Source organism: Gorilla gorilla, chromosome 13 (assembly GCF_029281585.2).
Source record: "Gorilla gorilla gorilla isolate KB3781 chromosome 13, NHGRI_mGorGor1-v2.1_pri, whole genome shotgun sequence".
Taxonomy (NCBI): domain Eukaryota; kingdom Metazoa; phylum Chordata; class Mammalia; order Primates; family Hominidae; genus Gorilla; species Gorilla gorilla.
In genome coordinates, this window is record NC_073237.2 from 108,303,442 (window position 1) to 108,315,626 (window position 12,185).

The window sequence follows — 12,185 nt, forward strand, 5'->3', positions numbered from 1 at the left end:
GCCTCTTTCTAGGCACTGGAGACAGGACACTAGGCAAGAAAAAGTCTGGGTCCATGTGGGATTTACAGTCTGACGGCTCCAACCATCATGGAATTCCAGTTTGAACCTAAAGGGTTAATGCCAGACGACACAGAGCAAGGGACCTCTCCAAGTTCTGGCTGCAGAGAGATGCCAAGTACATCCTCTTTAGCTGGGAGAAGTTGTTGCAAGTATCACTGCCCTGTGTGTGTGTCATAAAGTTGACCTGATCAGTGATTTTCACGTGGGCAAATAAAGCCCAACTGTGGAAAGGGTTAGCAGTCACATGGAGACCGAGTGCCTACCACAGTGAATGTACTAAGTCCGGAAAAAAGGCTGCAGACAATCATGTGGTGACCTGAAACAGAACTCATGTGATTTACATCCCCTACAGTTCATGGGCTGATACCAAAGTTCATGTGAAATAAATGAGACACCAAGAGTGCAGAGTCACCATGAGTTAATCTAGTCTGACAACACCCTGAAACAGCCAGAACAGTAATATGTCGTGTATGCACTGTAAAAACTGTTCCCCAATTGTGGACAGAAAAACACACTAACAAATGGGTATTGTTTTTGTTACGTGTTTCATTATTTGTCCCATTAAATAGAAAGCCTGGCAGTGAAAGGACGTGTGAGAATAAAAATGCACTGAGAATGAATCACACTTCCCTTCTGTTCCCATCTATCTGGTACTTAGCTCCTGCCTCTAGTACCATGTTGAGCATCTGCTGTCTCTGTCAGGCTTGATAGCAGGGATCTGAACGACTGACTCTTGTATTCTTGCAAATCCTTGCATGGTTCTTTGGTAACGATAGCTCCCCAACCCTTGCCCCGCCCCTCCGCCACCAGCAATGAATGATTCTTGAGTTGAAATTTCAGAAAAGAGGAAAAGCATACATCAGCGTGAAATATAATTAGGGTAATTTCCAAAACTCATTAGGCCATATAATTCTATTTTACCAGTAAATTTGAACTTCCTGCTTCACATATCAAACACCCTATCTCCTGCTTCCTCAGAGCCCATGAATCACTAAGTTAAGAAGAGGGAGCCCTCCTCCACAGTGGGTGTTGGATATGGAAAGTCTCCCCCCACCAGGTTCCCAAACATCCTAGGTATCCTCAGGGCCCTGATTTTCTTTCTTTTCTTTTCTTTTCTTTTTTCTTTTTTAAGAAGGGAATCTTGCTCTGCTGCCCAGGCTGGAGTGCAGTGGTGTGATCTCAGCTCACTGCAACCTTTACCTCCCAGGTTCAAGCGATTCTTCTGCTTCAGCCTCCTGAGTAGCCGAGACTACAGGCACTCGCCACTATTCCCGGTTAATTTTTTTTGTATTTTTAGTAGAGATGGGGTTCCACCATGTTGGCCAGGCTGGTCTTGAACTCCTGACCTCTTTAGCTGGGAGAAGTTGTTGCACGTATCACTGCCCTGTGTGCCCACCTCTGCCTCCCAGTGGGCTGGGATTACAGGCGTGAGCCACTGTGCCTGGCCCAGGGTCCTGATTTTCATAAAGTCTTGGCTCACTTTCAGCCAAGGGCTTTCTACAAAAGAGACAAAGTAAAACCCACAGGGCGATAAGTTGTCACCACCAGTAAACATTTATTAAGCATCCACTGCCTATGGGGAACACCTGTAACAACAAACTTGCCGGGAGACTTGAAGACATCCCTACATCACAGCCACAGGTAAGAAAGTAAATGTTGCAGCACCTCCATGCAGTCCATAAGTACATCTTCAAATCCCTCTCATCTTTCCATGCAGGTGGTGGTGGTCAAGAGCAAGGTCGAGGCTCACCTGTGCCCATTTGGTTCCGTACATTGCTCACTAGAGGCATCATCGACAGAGTATGAAGCAGCTCCCCAATTAGCCTGACCGTAATCACCTGTGTTGCTTGATTATTATACAAATTCCCCGACCTCATCCTGACCTACGGAATCGAAATCTCTAGGAGTAGATTCTGGGAATTTGTATCGCTGGTAAAGCTCCCAGGTGATTCCTATAATCTGGCTGTGTGGGAGACACGAGCATTAAGGGAACCCAGCAACAGGCTCCATCCTCTGCCTAACATCAGCAACCTCAGCAGAGACTTGGTCCCAAGGACCTTGCTCCATTATGTACCCCAAGACACTGTCCCTAAATGGTGCACAAAGCAGACTCAGGCCTGTCTCACACACTGGCAAAGCTGCTGCCCCCCAGCTCAAACCAGGTAGTCAGGCTTAGGAAAACCACCCTGCCTGCTGGTAATTAGCCATGTGATGTTAAAGAAGCAGCTGTGGCTGTTTGGAATATGACTGTTCTGGAAGGACTTTTCTCCTCTTTTTCACCACCACACTCCCTCGAATGACTCACAGTTCTCCACTTCCTGTTTTGGAGGCGCTGGCCAGCATATAGCCACAAGGGTAAGCTGTCATTTGGCTTTTCTTTTTGCATTATGTCATTATTTGACATAAATATCACATTTGTTCTTGCAAATGCTCTCAGGAAGTGACATCACAACTTCTGTTCTCTTTATAATGACAGAATTACAATGCCTTCTGGTAACTTGTCAAGAATCCATCCCTGGAAAGATCTTTGCACGTTTACTGAACTTAAATGAATATAAAAGCAGGAAAACTCTAAGTTTTATTATAAATGGATATACAGATAATATCGCCAGGCTTTCTTTTTTGTAATTTTATAATATCTCACTTTTTTTTTTTTTAACCTTGATTTTACCGAAGGGTCAGCAGAGACAAAGGCAATGTTGGTGAGGCCATGTACATTTTCAGCTCCTGGACCTGGTACTGTGAGCAAGCTGTTCATCTCTCCACGCCAACCTCAATCTTCCTCTCTAAAAAAGGGACTGATGCTACTTTCCTAATCCTGTCATGACCTTTGCAAATAAAACACTTAACTGAACACACTGTAGTCCTCCAACTGAGGTAAATTAATTCCATCCTAATGCCATCTGGAATCCCAGAAGCAGTCATTAATTATACAGTGTCTTGCCCGTAACTCAATACATGAAAAGACAAAAAGATTTACCTAAATGATCTTTTCAGAAACCACTGCACACCCCCCAAGATCAGCCTTACATAAAGGGCAACATATTCTGCCTTTGGGAAATGAAACGATGCCCCTGACCCACCATCCATAAAGGATGTACTATGAGACATGAGTGCAAAGGACAATCCTGACATGTCCTAACATGCAACCGACACTTACCCAGGGACCAAAGGAATGGATTTAATTTCTTGAGCTAAACTGCCCAAATGCTTGTATATAGGGTCCTTTAGAAGTCTCTCTATGTGGCCGGGTGTGGAGGCTCACGCCTGTAATCCTAGCACTTTGGGAGGCTGAGGCTGGTGGATCACCTGAGGTCAGGAGTTCAAGACCAGCCTGACCAACATGGCAAAACCTCGTCTCTACTAAAAATACAAAAATTAGCCAGGTGTGGTGGTGCACGCCTATAATCCCAGCTACTCAGGAGGCAGAAGAAGGAGAATCACTTGAACCCAGGAGGTGGAGGTTGCAGTGAGCTGAGATCGCAACACTGTACTCCAGCCTGTGTGATGGGAGTGACACTCCATCTCAAAAAAATAAAAAATAAAATTTAAATTAAAAAAAAAAAGAAGTCTCTCTCACCATTAGAAAGGATGCTGGTTGGGATTAAAGGCCAGTCTGTACCCAAGGAAACAAAAGAGGCCCCAACTGCATTGTTCTAACCACCCAAGTGCAGCCACCAACACAGAAGTCTTCTCCTCACCAAAATCAAAGTTTCCAAAACACTCCATGGGGATCACTGGGCAACCGTGAAGAAAGGACAGCTACTGACCTGATTGGTCCATTTTTCTCCTTGGCTTTCCTCAGTCTGAGGCGTGGTAGAGGTCCTCTGTGCACCGTAAAAAATTCTACTTCCGGGAGGGGAGGCTCTGAAAACATGTTGAAAAGAAGAAAAGGGGTATGATTGGAACAAGTAAACAGCAGGACAAAAGAGGTCCTCGTGAGGGCTATCAAAAGGAAAGTTTTAATTTCAGAAGCGAGGAGCCTATTCTGTACATGCCACAGTGTGGAAGAACATGCTAAGTGAAATACACCAGGCACAAAAGGACAGATTCTCTATCATTCCACTTAGATGAAAAATCTAACATAGGCAAATTCATAGAGACAGAAGAAGTTGCTGGGGGGTGGAGGGGGCATGTAGGGAATGGGAACATATTGCTTAATGGTCACAGAGGTTCTCCTTGGGGTGATGAAAAAGTTTTGGAAATACACAGTGGTGAGGGTTGCACAACATGCCAATAAACTGTGTGCTTCAAGATGTTAAAATGGCACGTTTTATGTGATGTGTATTTTGCCACAATAAAAAGAAGTGATGAGTATATCGTGGCACTGGCAGAGGATAGATGTGGTGAGTATTACAGTTTGCTTGGTGGGTAGATTCCTACTTGGTAGGGAAGACCACCACATCAGCCTTCAATATCCTTTATAATCACAGAGCTCTCTGTCCTTATTTTCCCGCCCCCAGCAACAAGATTTCCCAAATAGGTTTTCCATCGGGAGGAAACTATACTGACTGGCTGATACCAGCGTTCTTGCACCTCACTGGTAGTTACAGTCATGGTATAAATGTGCTAACTGCCATTCTGCCTTGTGGGTAACACGCTAAGTAAGACATACTGGGCACTAACCATTCACACTAGAGATGTTCTACATATGCCCCATCTTACTTAATCTTCTCAACAGTGCTACCAAGTGGATGATGTTTATAGAAGCAATCATTTGCTTACTCTCTTGGGCTTCCTACCCATGCAATGTAGGAACTTCTTCCCTCTCCAAAGTATTAGGAAACGAGCTTCCACCTGGCCTTCTATCCACTCCTGTGATTTGTGAAACAGCTAGTTCCCATGTAGCCCCATCCTTATTTTTTTATTTTTCTTTCTTTTTTTTTGGCGGGGGGGTGGGGGCTGCCTGAATGCAGGACAGGTGATTTCCCACCTCCCAGTCCCACTGTCCATCTCTAGGCAAACCTGAATCACCTGCCTGAAGCCTGGTCTACATGTGCCCTATAGCCGGGGTTCCCAACCCCAGGTGGTGGACCAGTACCAGTCTGTGGCCTGTTAGGAACCAGGCCACACAGCAGGAGGTGAGCAGCAGGTGGACAAGCATTCCTGCCTGAGCTCCACCTCCTGTCAGATCAGTGGCAGCATTAGATTCTCATAAGAGCATGAACCCTATTGTGAACTGTGCATACAAGGGATCTAGGTTGTGCACTCCTTATGAGAATCTAATGCCTGATGATCTGAGGAGGAACAATTTTATCCCGAAACCATCCCCCTACCCACCCCAGTCCGTTGGAAAACTGTCTCCGATGAAACCAGTCCCTGGCGCCAACAAGGCTGGGGACCACTGCACTATAGCTTCCACTTCCCCATAGGTGGGGCACAAAGTGTAGGTGTGGGAGGAAGTTCAAGAGGCTTCATTTTGGCCGGGTGCGGGGGTGCGGTGGCTCACGCCTGTAATCCCAGCACTTTGGGAGGCCAAGGCAGGTGGATCACCTGAGGCCAGGAGTTTGAGACCAGCCTGGCCAACATGGTGAGACTCTGTCTCTACTAAAGATGCAAAAATTAGCCAGGCGTGGTGGCGGGCACCTGTAATCCCAGCTACTCAGGAGGCAGAGGCAGGAGAATTGCTTGAACCGGGCAGGCGGAGGTTGCAGTGAGCCAAGATCATGCCACTGCACTCCAGCCTGGGTGACAGAGCGAGACTCTGTCTCAGAAAAAAAAAAAAAAAAAAGAAGCCTCAGACCCAAACCAGTTTTACCAGCAATAAAACTGATTACTTTGATCCCTTTCTAACGCTTATGTATCTTCTTCAATTTCCCTAATCTCAGAGGTGGAACAAGTTCAGTTATTATCTTAGAAAAACTCATTTTATAGATGAGGAAATTGATACATGACAGATTGTTACTTGTCCAAAGGCCACACGATTAGCAAGTCGTAGAGTCAGAATGTGAACTCACGCTCTGCTTACACACCCCTCTCATTCACCTTAGGGTATCTTAAACATTTGGTTCTACCAATTGATCTGGCAAATTTTCATCCCCTTTGAGTGAACTAACAAACTCTACTTTAAAAACACCGGCCAGGGACAGTGGCTCATGCCTGTAATCCCAGCACTTTGGGAGGCAGAGGTGGGCGGATCACTTGAGGTCAGGAGTTTGAGACTAGCCTGGGCAACATGGTGAAATCCCATCTCTAGTAAAAAATACAAAAATTAGCCAGGCATGGTGGCACACCTCTGTAATCCCAGCTACTCAGGAGTCTGAGGCAGGAGAATTGCTTGAAGCTGGGAGGCAGAGGTTGCAGTGAGCCGAGATCGTGCCACTGCACTCCAGCCTGGGCGAAAAAGCGAGACTCTGTCTCAAAAAGTAAAAATAAAAACACTGAATCCCCAAAGATTTTACAAACACATCAACTCCAATAAAATGATCCACTTGCCACAATTACTGCAGTTAGAGGTCTACCCAGTGTGGCTCACATCAGAGAAGCTAGACTACAGTTCAACTGCAGAAATAATACGATGTAGTGGGTAGGAACACAGGACTTGGGTTGCTATCCTGGTTCTATCACTTATACCTCCAGCAGCCTCATCTGTTAAATAGGGGTAGAAACAACCTCTACCTCTTAGGCCTGTTGAGGGAATTAATGAGCCAATTAATAATGATTAACAATAATAGTTAACGAGTCAACACAAGTAAAGAGAATAAAACAGTGCCTGGAACACAGCAGCCCTCAGCGCCTGTTGGCACCTGTATAATATCACTTGAGCTACTAGTTGCGAATTCTATGCTAGGAACTTTGCCTCTGCTGTTTCAACAAATCCTCACGGCAGCTCTGCGTGACAATCATCTCTATCTTATCAGTGAGGAAATCAAGGCTCAGGCAGGCTGAGTCACACCACTAGAAGACGGCCGGCCGAGCCAAGTGTGGGACTCGGTAATTTGACTCCAAAGTCTCCTTTGCTACATTGCCAGGCCGTGACAATGCTTGCGTTCACTTTACCTGAGATTAAACCATGACCTAGAAGTAGAAACCTGGAATTACAAATCCCTGAGGAATGAGAGACCTCTGTGCCTGAGACCGTAAGGAACAGAGCTTGGGGGTCCTGGGGTGTCAAACACCAAGGATCTCTTAATTAGCAAGTTCAAAGGGAAGGGATGAATAGAAAAGAAAAAACTCAGAAATGACCCCAGGAGGGAGGCCACAGGGACAGGTTTAGCTCCTTCCCAGCTTGAGTACACAGGAAATGTCATTCAGGGAACTGTGACTTGTAATATAGAAAGAGGGCTCCTTACAGCACAGAGTGGCAACAGAAGCCAGGCGAAATAGGCAGTGTTCCTAAGTCAGGTCTGGAGCGGCATTCTGCTGAATGAACGGGGCTTGAAAGAAAACAAACCTGGAAGAGACCATGGAAAGCTGCAGCCCTGTAATCGCGAAACTCCCAAAGATGGGACACCTTGTGCCTGAGATTCTCCGAGTCCGTACATGTTGTCTTTTCATATGTTACATACTTTATATGTAAGTGCTCAGCATCCCTTTTTCTGTGGAGAACGGCCCTTCTCCTTCCCATATGGTTCCTATGGGGCCAGCATTCCCAGTACTCCAAATCCCCACTGGCCCAGGGCCCAGTGATTATGGATTGCCATTCCCCAGTCAGAAGATGGCTCAAAAAGAGCAATCTGTTTAGGAGATTGGAGGTTTTATTTTTTGTTGTTTATTTGTTTTTTTGAGATGGAGTCTCACTCTGTCACCCAGGCTGGAGTACAGTGGCATGATCTTGGCTCACTGCAATCTCTGCCTCCCAGGTTCAAGCGATTCTTCTACCTCAGCCTCCCGAGTAGCTGGGACTACAAGGCATACACCACCATGCCCGGCTAATTTTTGTATTTTTAGTAGAGATGGGGTTTCACCATGTTGGCCAGGCTGGTCTCAATACTCCTCACCTCAGGTGATCCGCCCACCTCTGCCTCCCAAAGTGCTGGGATTACAGGCATGAGCCACCACACCAGGCCTAGAAGGGCAGAACCCTCAGCTGTGTACTGGCAGGAACTCTGGTGCTAGGCCAAGTGGACACGGTAGGGAAGCGGTCCTTATGCATTTGTGCAAGAAGAATTGCTGTGAATTCCAGGCACATCCTAAACCCCTTGGGTGGTGGAGACAGTGAGGACAGCAGGAAGAACTGCCTTAAGAACCCCCCCTTTAGACCCTGGACTAAACCACTCCTCCTTCAAAGTCTATCACTGCATCAGCTCAGTAGGGCAAGGGAGGAAGGGCAGGATGGAAGGAAAGAGAAAGAGCTATTAAAAACATATGTATGAATGCCTTCCCCGCAGTCCCTCCACCCTAGCCCTAAACCCTGCCACTGTGAACTGAAGGACTCTGAGGCCAAAATAGATTCTCAAGACTGTATTTACCAGATTAGAAAATAGCTTTGGGGTAGAAACCCTCAATCTCAAATTATAATAAATAAAAACTTAGACCTGCCTGGACCTTTACAGTTGTTAAAGCACTACTATATATATTATTCATATATCTGCATTCAACAAACACCCATTAGCCACCTCTGCCCCAGGCTCTGTGCTAGGCTGGAGGGAGACAAGCACAGAAGACATGCTTTCTGCTTTCTGGGAGCTTGGAGTGTAATCACGGAGACAGTTTTGTAAAGGTAGTGCCCAGAGCTGTGATGGAGTTATACACAGAGCGCTGTGGATGTGAGGAGGAACATCTAACTGAAGGCAGGGAGCTGAGCCTATCAAACACGGAAATAGACATCTGCAGAGGCATGAGGTGGTAGCAGGGAGGGATAGAACTACATGGAGTTCCTGGCTGAAAGGTTGAGGTCTGGCAGAGTAGAAGTAGGTGGTCAAGTTAGAGGGGTAGGTGTGGGTCAGATCTGAGAGATCTGAGGTTCCAGAAGTAATAAGAAGCCATTGAAAGATTTTTAGCAGGCTGGGTGCACTGGCTCATGCCTGTAATCCCAGCACTTGAGGCAGGCAAGTTGTTTGAGGCCAAGAGTTCAAGACCAGCTTGGGCAACATGGTGAAACCTTGTCTCTACAAAAAATGTTTTAAATTAGCCAGGCACAGTGGTGTGCACCTGTGATCCCAGCTACTCAGGAGGCCAAGGTGGGAGGATTGCTTGAGCCCGGGAGGCAGAGGTTGCAGTGAGCCAAGAATGCACCACTGCACTCCAGCCTGGGCAACAGCTAGACCCAGTCTCAAAAAAAAAAAAAAAAAAAAAAAAAAATTTTTTTAGCAGTTCTGCACTTCAAAAATACAACTTAGAGAGCTGATCAAAGGATGAATAGAAAAAGGGCAAAAACACAGGTTGTCCAATAATCCAGGTCGGAAGTGCTTGAGGTCTGCTGCAAGTGAGAGCACTGAGAATGGAGAAGAGGGAACAAACGGAAACCTTGCTCAGGGGAGAGACGGCAGGAATCTGGCAACCAAGTCAGCAGTGATGTCATTTACCAAGTCTGGGGGAAGATGAGAAGCAGCTCACTTCTAGGTCTGTTCAGGTTGAAGTGTACAAGGAATCCTCCAGCAGGCAGTTAGAAACATAGGTCTGGAGCCTAGGAGCAAACCCCGTGGTGGAGATACAGAGGCAGCTCACAGGAAGGAGTGAACGTGGCCACCAGGGAGACAGTATCAAAGTATCTGAGGAGAGATGGGGGCCAAGGGCGGACCACCGGGAAACCCAGGCTTTAAGACCAGGTGGAAGAGTAAGAGAACTTTGTGGCCTTTATGAAACGATGTTAAGTCTAGAATTTCTCCCAGAGTCTCTTAGACACTGCAATATAGATCATGTTTTTCCTAAACCTGTGGCATTGCCAGGTGCCCCAGGAGGTCACCTGGAAAAGCCTCTGCTTAGAGTCTAGGCCTCACATCACTCATTTGTTGAAATGAAGGTCTACGCTATTTTCAAGAGCAGTCCAGAGAGAGAGATTCTGTAGGATACAGCTGAGAAGACAACAGCTGGATTCCCGTGGCAGTGATGGAGGAGAGAGGAAAAGCCCACACATGTCCCCTGGGAACGTACCCCTTCCCCTTTGAGATCGAACTGCCCTCAGGCCCTTTGCTATCACTGAAATGCCCTTTCACTTGTGACATTTTGTTGTCACAGTAAAATTAACTTTTTTTATTACTTATCTCCTCTTCTCAGCCAAGGTGGAGATTAACTGGTCACTCTTTTCTGTGTGAGAACTCCGCCCCACCCCACCCCCGCCCCGCCCCGCCCCCACCAGCTCTTTAATTCTAGTTCCTCTAATCTCTTGGCTAACATTTTAAAACCACCCAGGAGAAGCAGAACAAAGTACTCACTGAGCTCAGAAGAGGCAACTGCAGACCGAGCAGGAAGGCCATCCCCCTGCTTGGTCCAGGTGATGTCGCTCTTTCCCAATCTAGAGTCACAGTTTTCAAGGCACCACAGTCATCTGGTTCAATCAACATGTGACTTTGAGACCATTTTCTGCTCTGTTTGCCTAAGGTCTCCCTGCCCTATATTTTATTTTATTTGTTTTTGTTTTTGCTTTTCCTTTTTGAGATGGAGTTTCGCTCTTGTCGCCCAGGCTGGAGTGCAATGGTGTGATCTCAGCTCACTGCAGCCTCCGCCTCCCGGGCTCAAGCAATTCTCCTGCCACAGCCTCCCGAGTAGCTGGGATTACAGGCATGCACCACCACACACGGCTGATTTTTGTATTTTTAGTAGAGACGGGGTTTCTCCATGTTGGCCAGGCTGGTCCCGAACTCCTGACCCCAGGTGATTCCACCTGCCTCGGCCTCCCAAAGTGCTGGCATTACAGGCATGAGCCACCACGCCCAGCCGCTGCCTTATATTTTAAACAGTCTACTTTTGCTCTCCAATCTACAAGCCTAAGCCTCGTCAGGCTGGTTCTCAGCCACATTTCAAGGTGGAACAAACTTGACTTTCAGCTGAATTTTCCAAGGTGCTCTTCCTTGTCTCCCAAACTGATGTCCTGGGTAGACCTGCTCTCCTTTCCATCAACCTCGTTACTGATTTAAACTGATTTAGACCCAAGGCAAGAAATGGGTCCTGCCTGTGCTGGAAAATATAGCTCTTTCACCTTGGGTGTGTGAGATGGGAGAGGAACCAGAACAGAGACCTTCATTACCATCCTCGGATGTCAGGAATATCCATCCTCTGCTAGAAGCAAATGGCAAAAGAAATCCTCACATGGAGGGAAATGTGGGGAAAAGTAATGAAGGAGAATTTGCTCTGCAAAAAAAAATATTAAATGTATCATAAAATTACAACAATTGAAATAGTAAAGTACACGCACAGGACAGACAAACAGTGAAAAAAAGTTAGACAGTCTGGAAAGAGACCCAAAGAAATGCACCAGGTGGCATTTCCAAAGGTGATAGGGAACTGGCTTACAGCTGGGGAGAAAAATTACAATGTAAATTTAGCCTCATATCAGACATCAAAATAAATTCCAAATGAACCTAAGTGGTTTTGTTTTGGTTTTGTTTGTTTGTTTGTTGTAGAAAAGTGGTCTCACTGTGTCGCCCAGGCTGGGGTGCACTGGCATGATCATAGTTCACTGCAGCTTTGAACTCCTGGACTCAAGCAGTCCTCTCTCCTCAGCCTCCTAGAGCACTGGAATTATACGAATGTGCCACTGTGCCCAGCCTGAAACTAAATTTTAAGTGCAAAAAAGCAGGTCAGGTGCAGTGGCTCCCACCTATAATCCTGGCTTTTTGGGAGGCCTAGGCAAAAATGATTGCTTGGGCCCAGGAGTTTGAGACCAGCCTGGGCAACATAGTAAGACCTCATCTTTACAAAAAGAAAAAATTAGCAGGGTGTGGTGACATGCACCTGTAGTCTCAGCTACTTGGGAGGCTGAGGCAGGAGGACTACTTGAGCCCAGGAGTTTGAGGCTGCAGTAAGCCATGATTGTGCCACAGCACTCCAGCCAGGGCAACATAATGAAACTCAGTCTCAAAAAAAATTGAAAAGAAAACAAAAGAGTAAATAGCCTTGGAGTAGGAATTTGTAATATTTATCAAAAGATTAATATCACTAATGAAGGTAAACTATTAAATCAACCAAAGAAAAAGGGTAGTATAAGTACAAATGTGTTAAAATGTCTCTATGTAAAACCCATC

General features: G+C 46.3%; 1 protein-coding gene across 6 annotated transcripts in view; it reads right to left on the reverse strand.

Moving 5' to 3' along the window:
- SUSD1 (sushi domain containing 1) overlaps positions 1–12,185 on the reverse strand; it is a 136,681-nt gene that overhangs the window by 18,361 nt on the left and 106,135 nt on the right. For 5 of the 6 annotated variants that reach the window (XM_063696664.1, XM_055350404.2, XM_019034269.4 and 2 more), the window contains one exon: positions 3,831–3,927. In XM_063696664.1, coding sequence (XP_063552734.1) covers positions 3,831–3,927 — 97 coding nt within the window. Of the gene's footprint in view, positions 1–909; positions 2,847–3,830; positions 3,928–12,185 lie in introns of those variants that run through there. The other variant, XM_055350406.2, reaches the window with a different exon arrangement.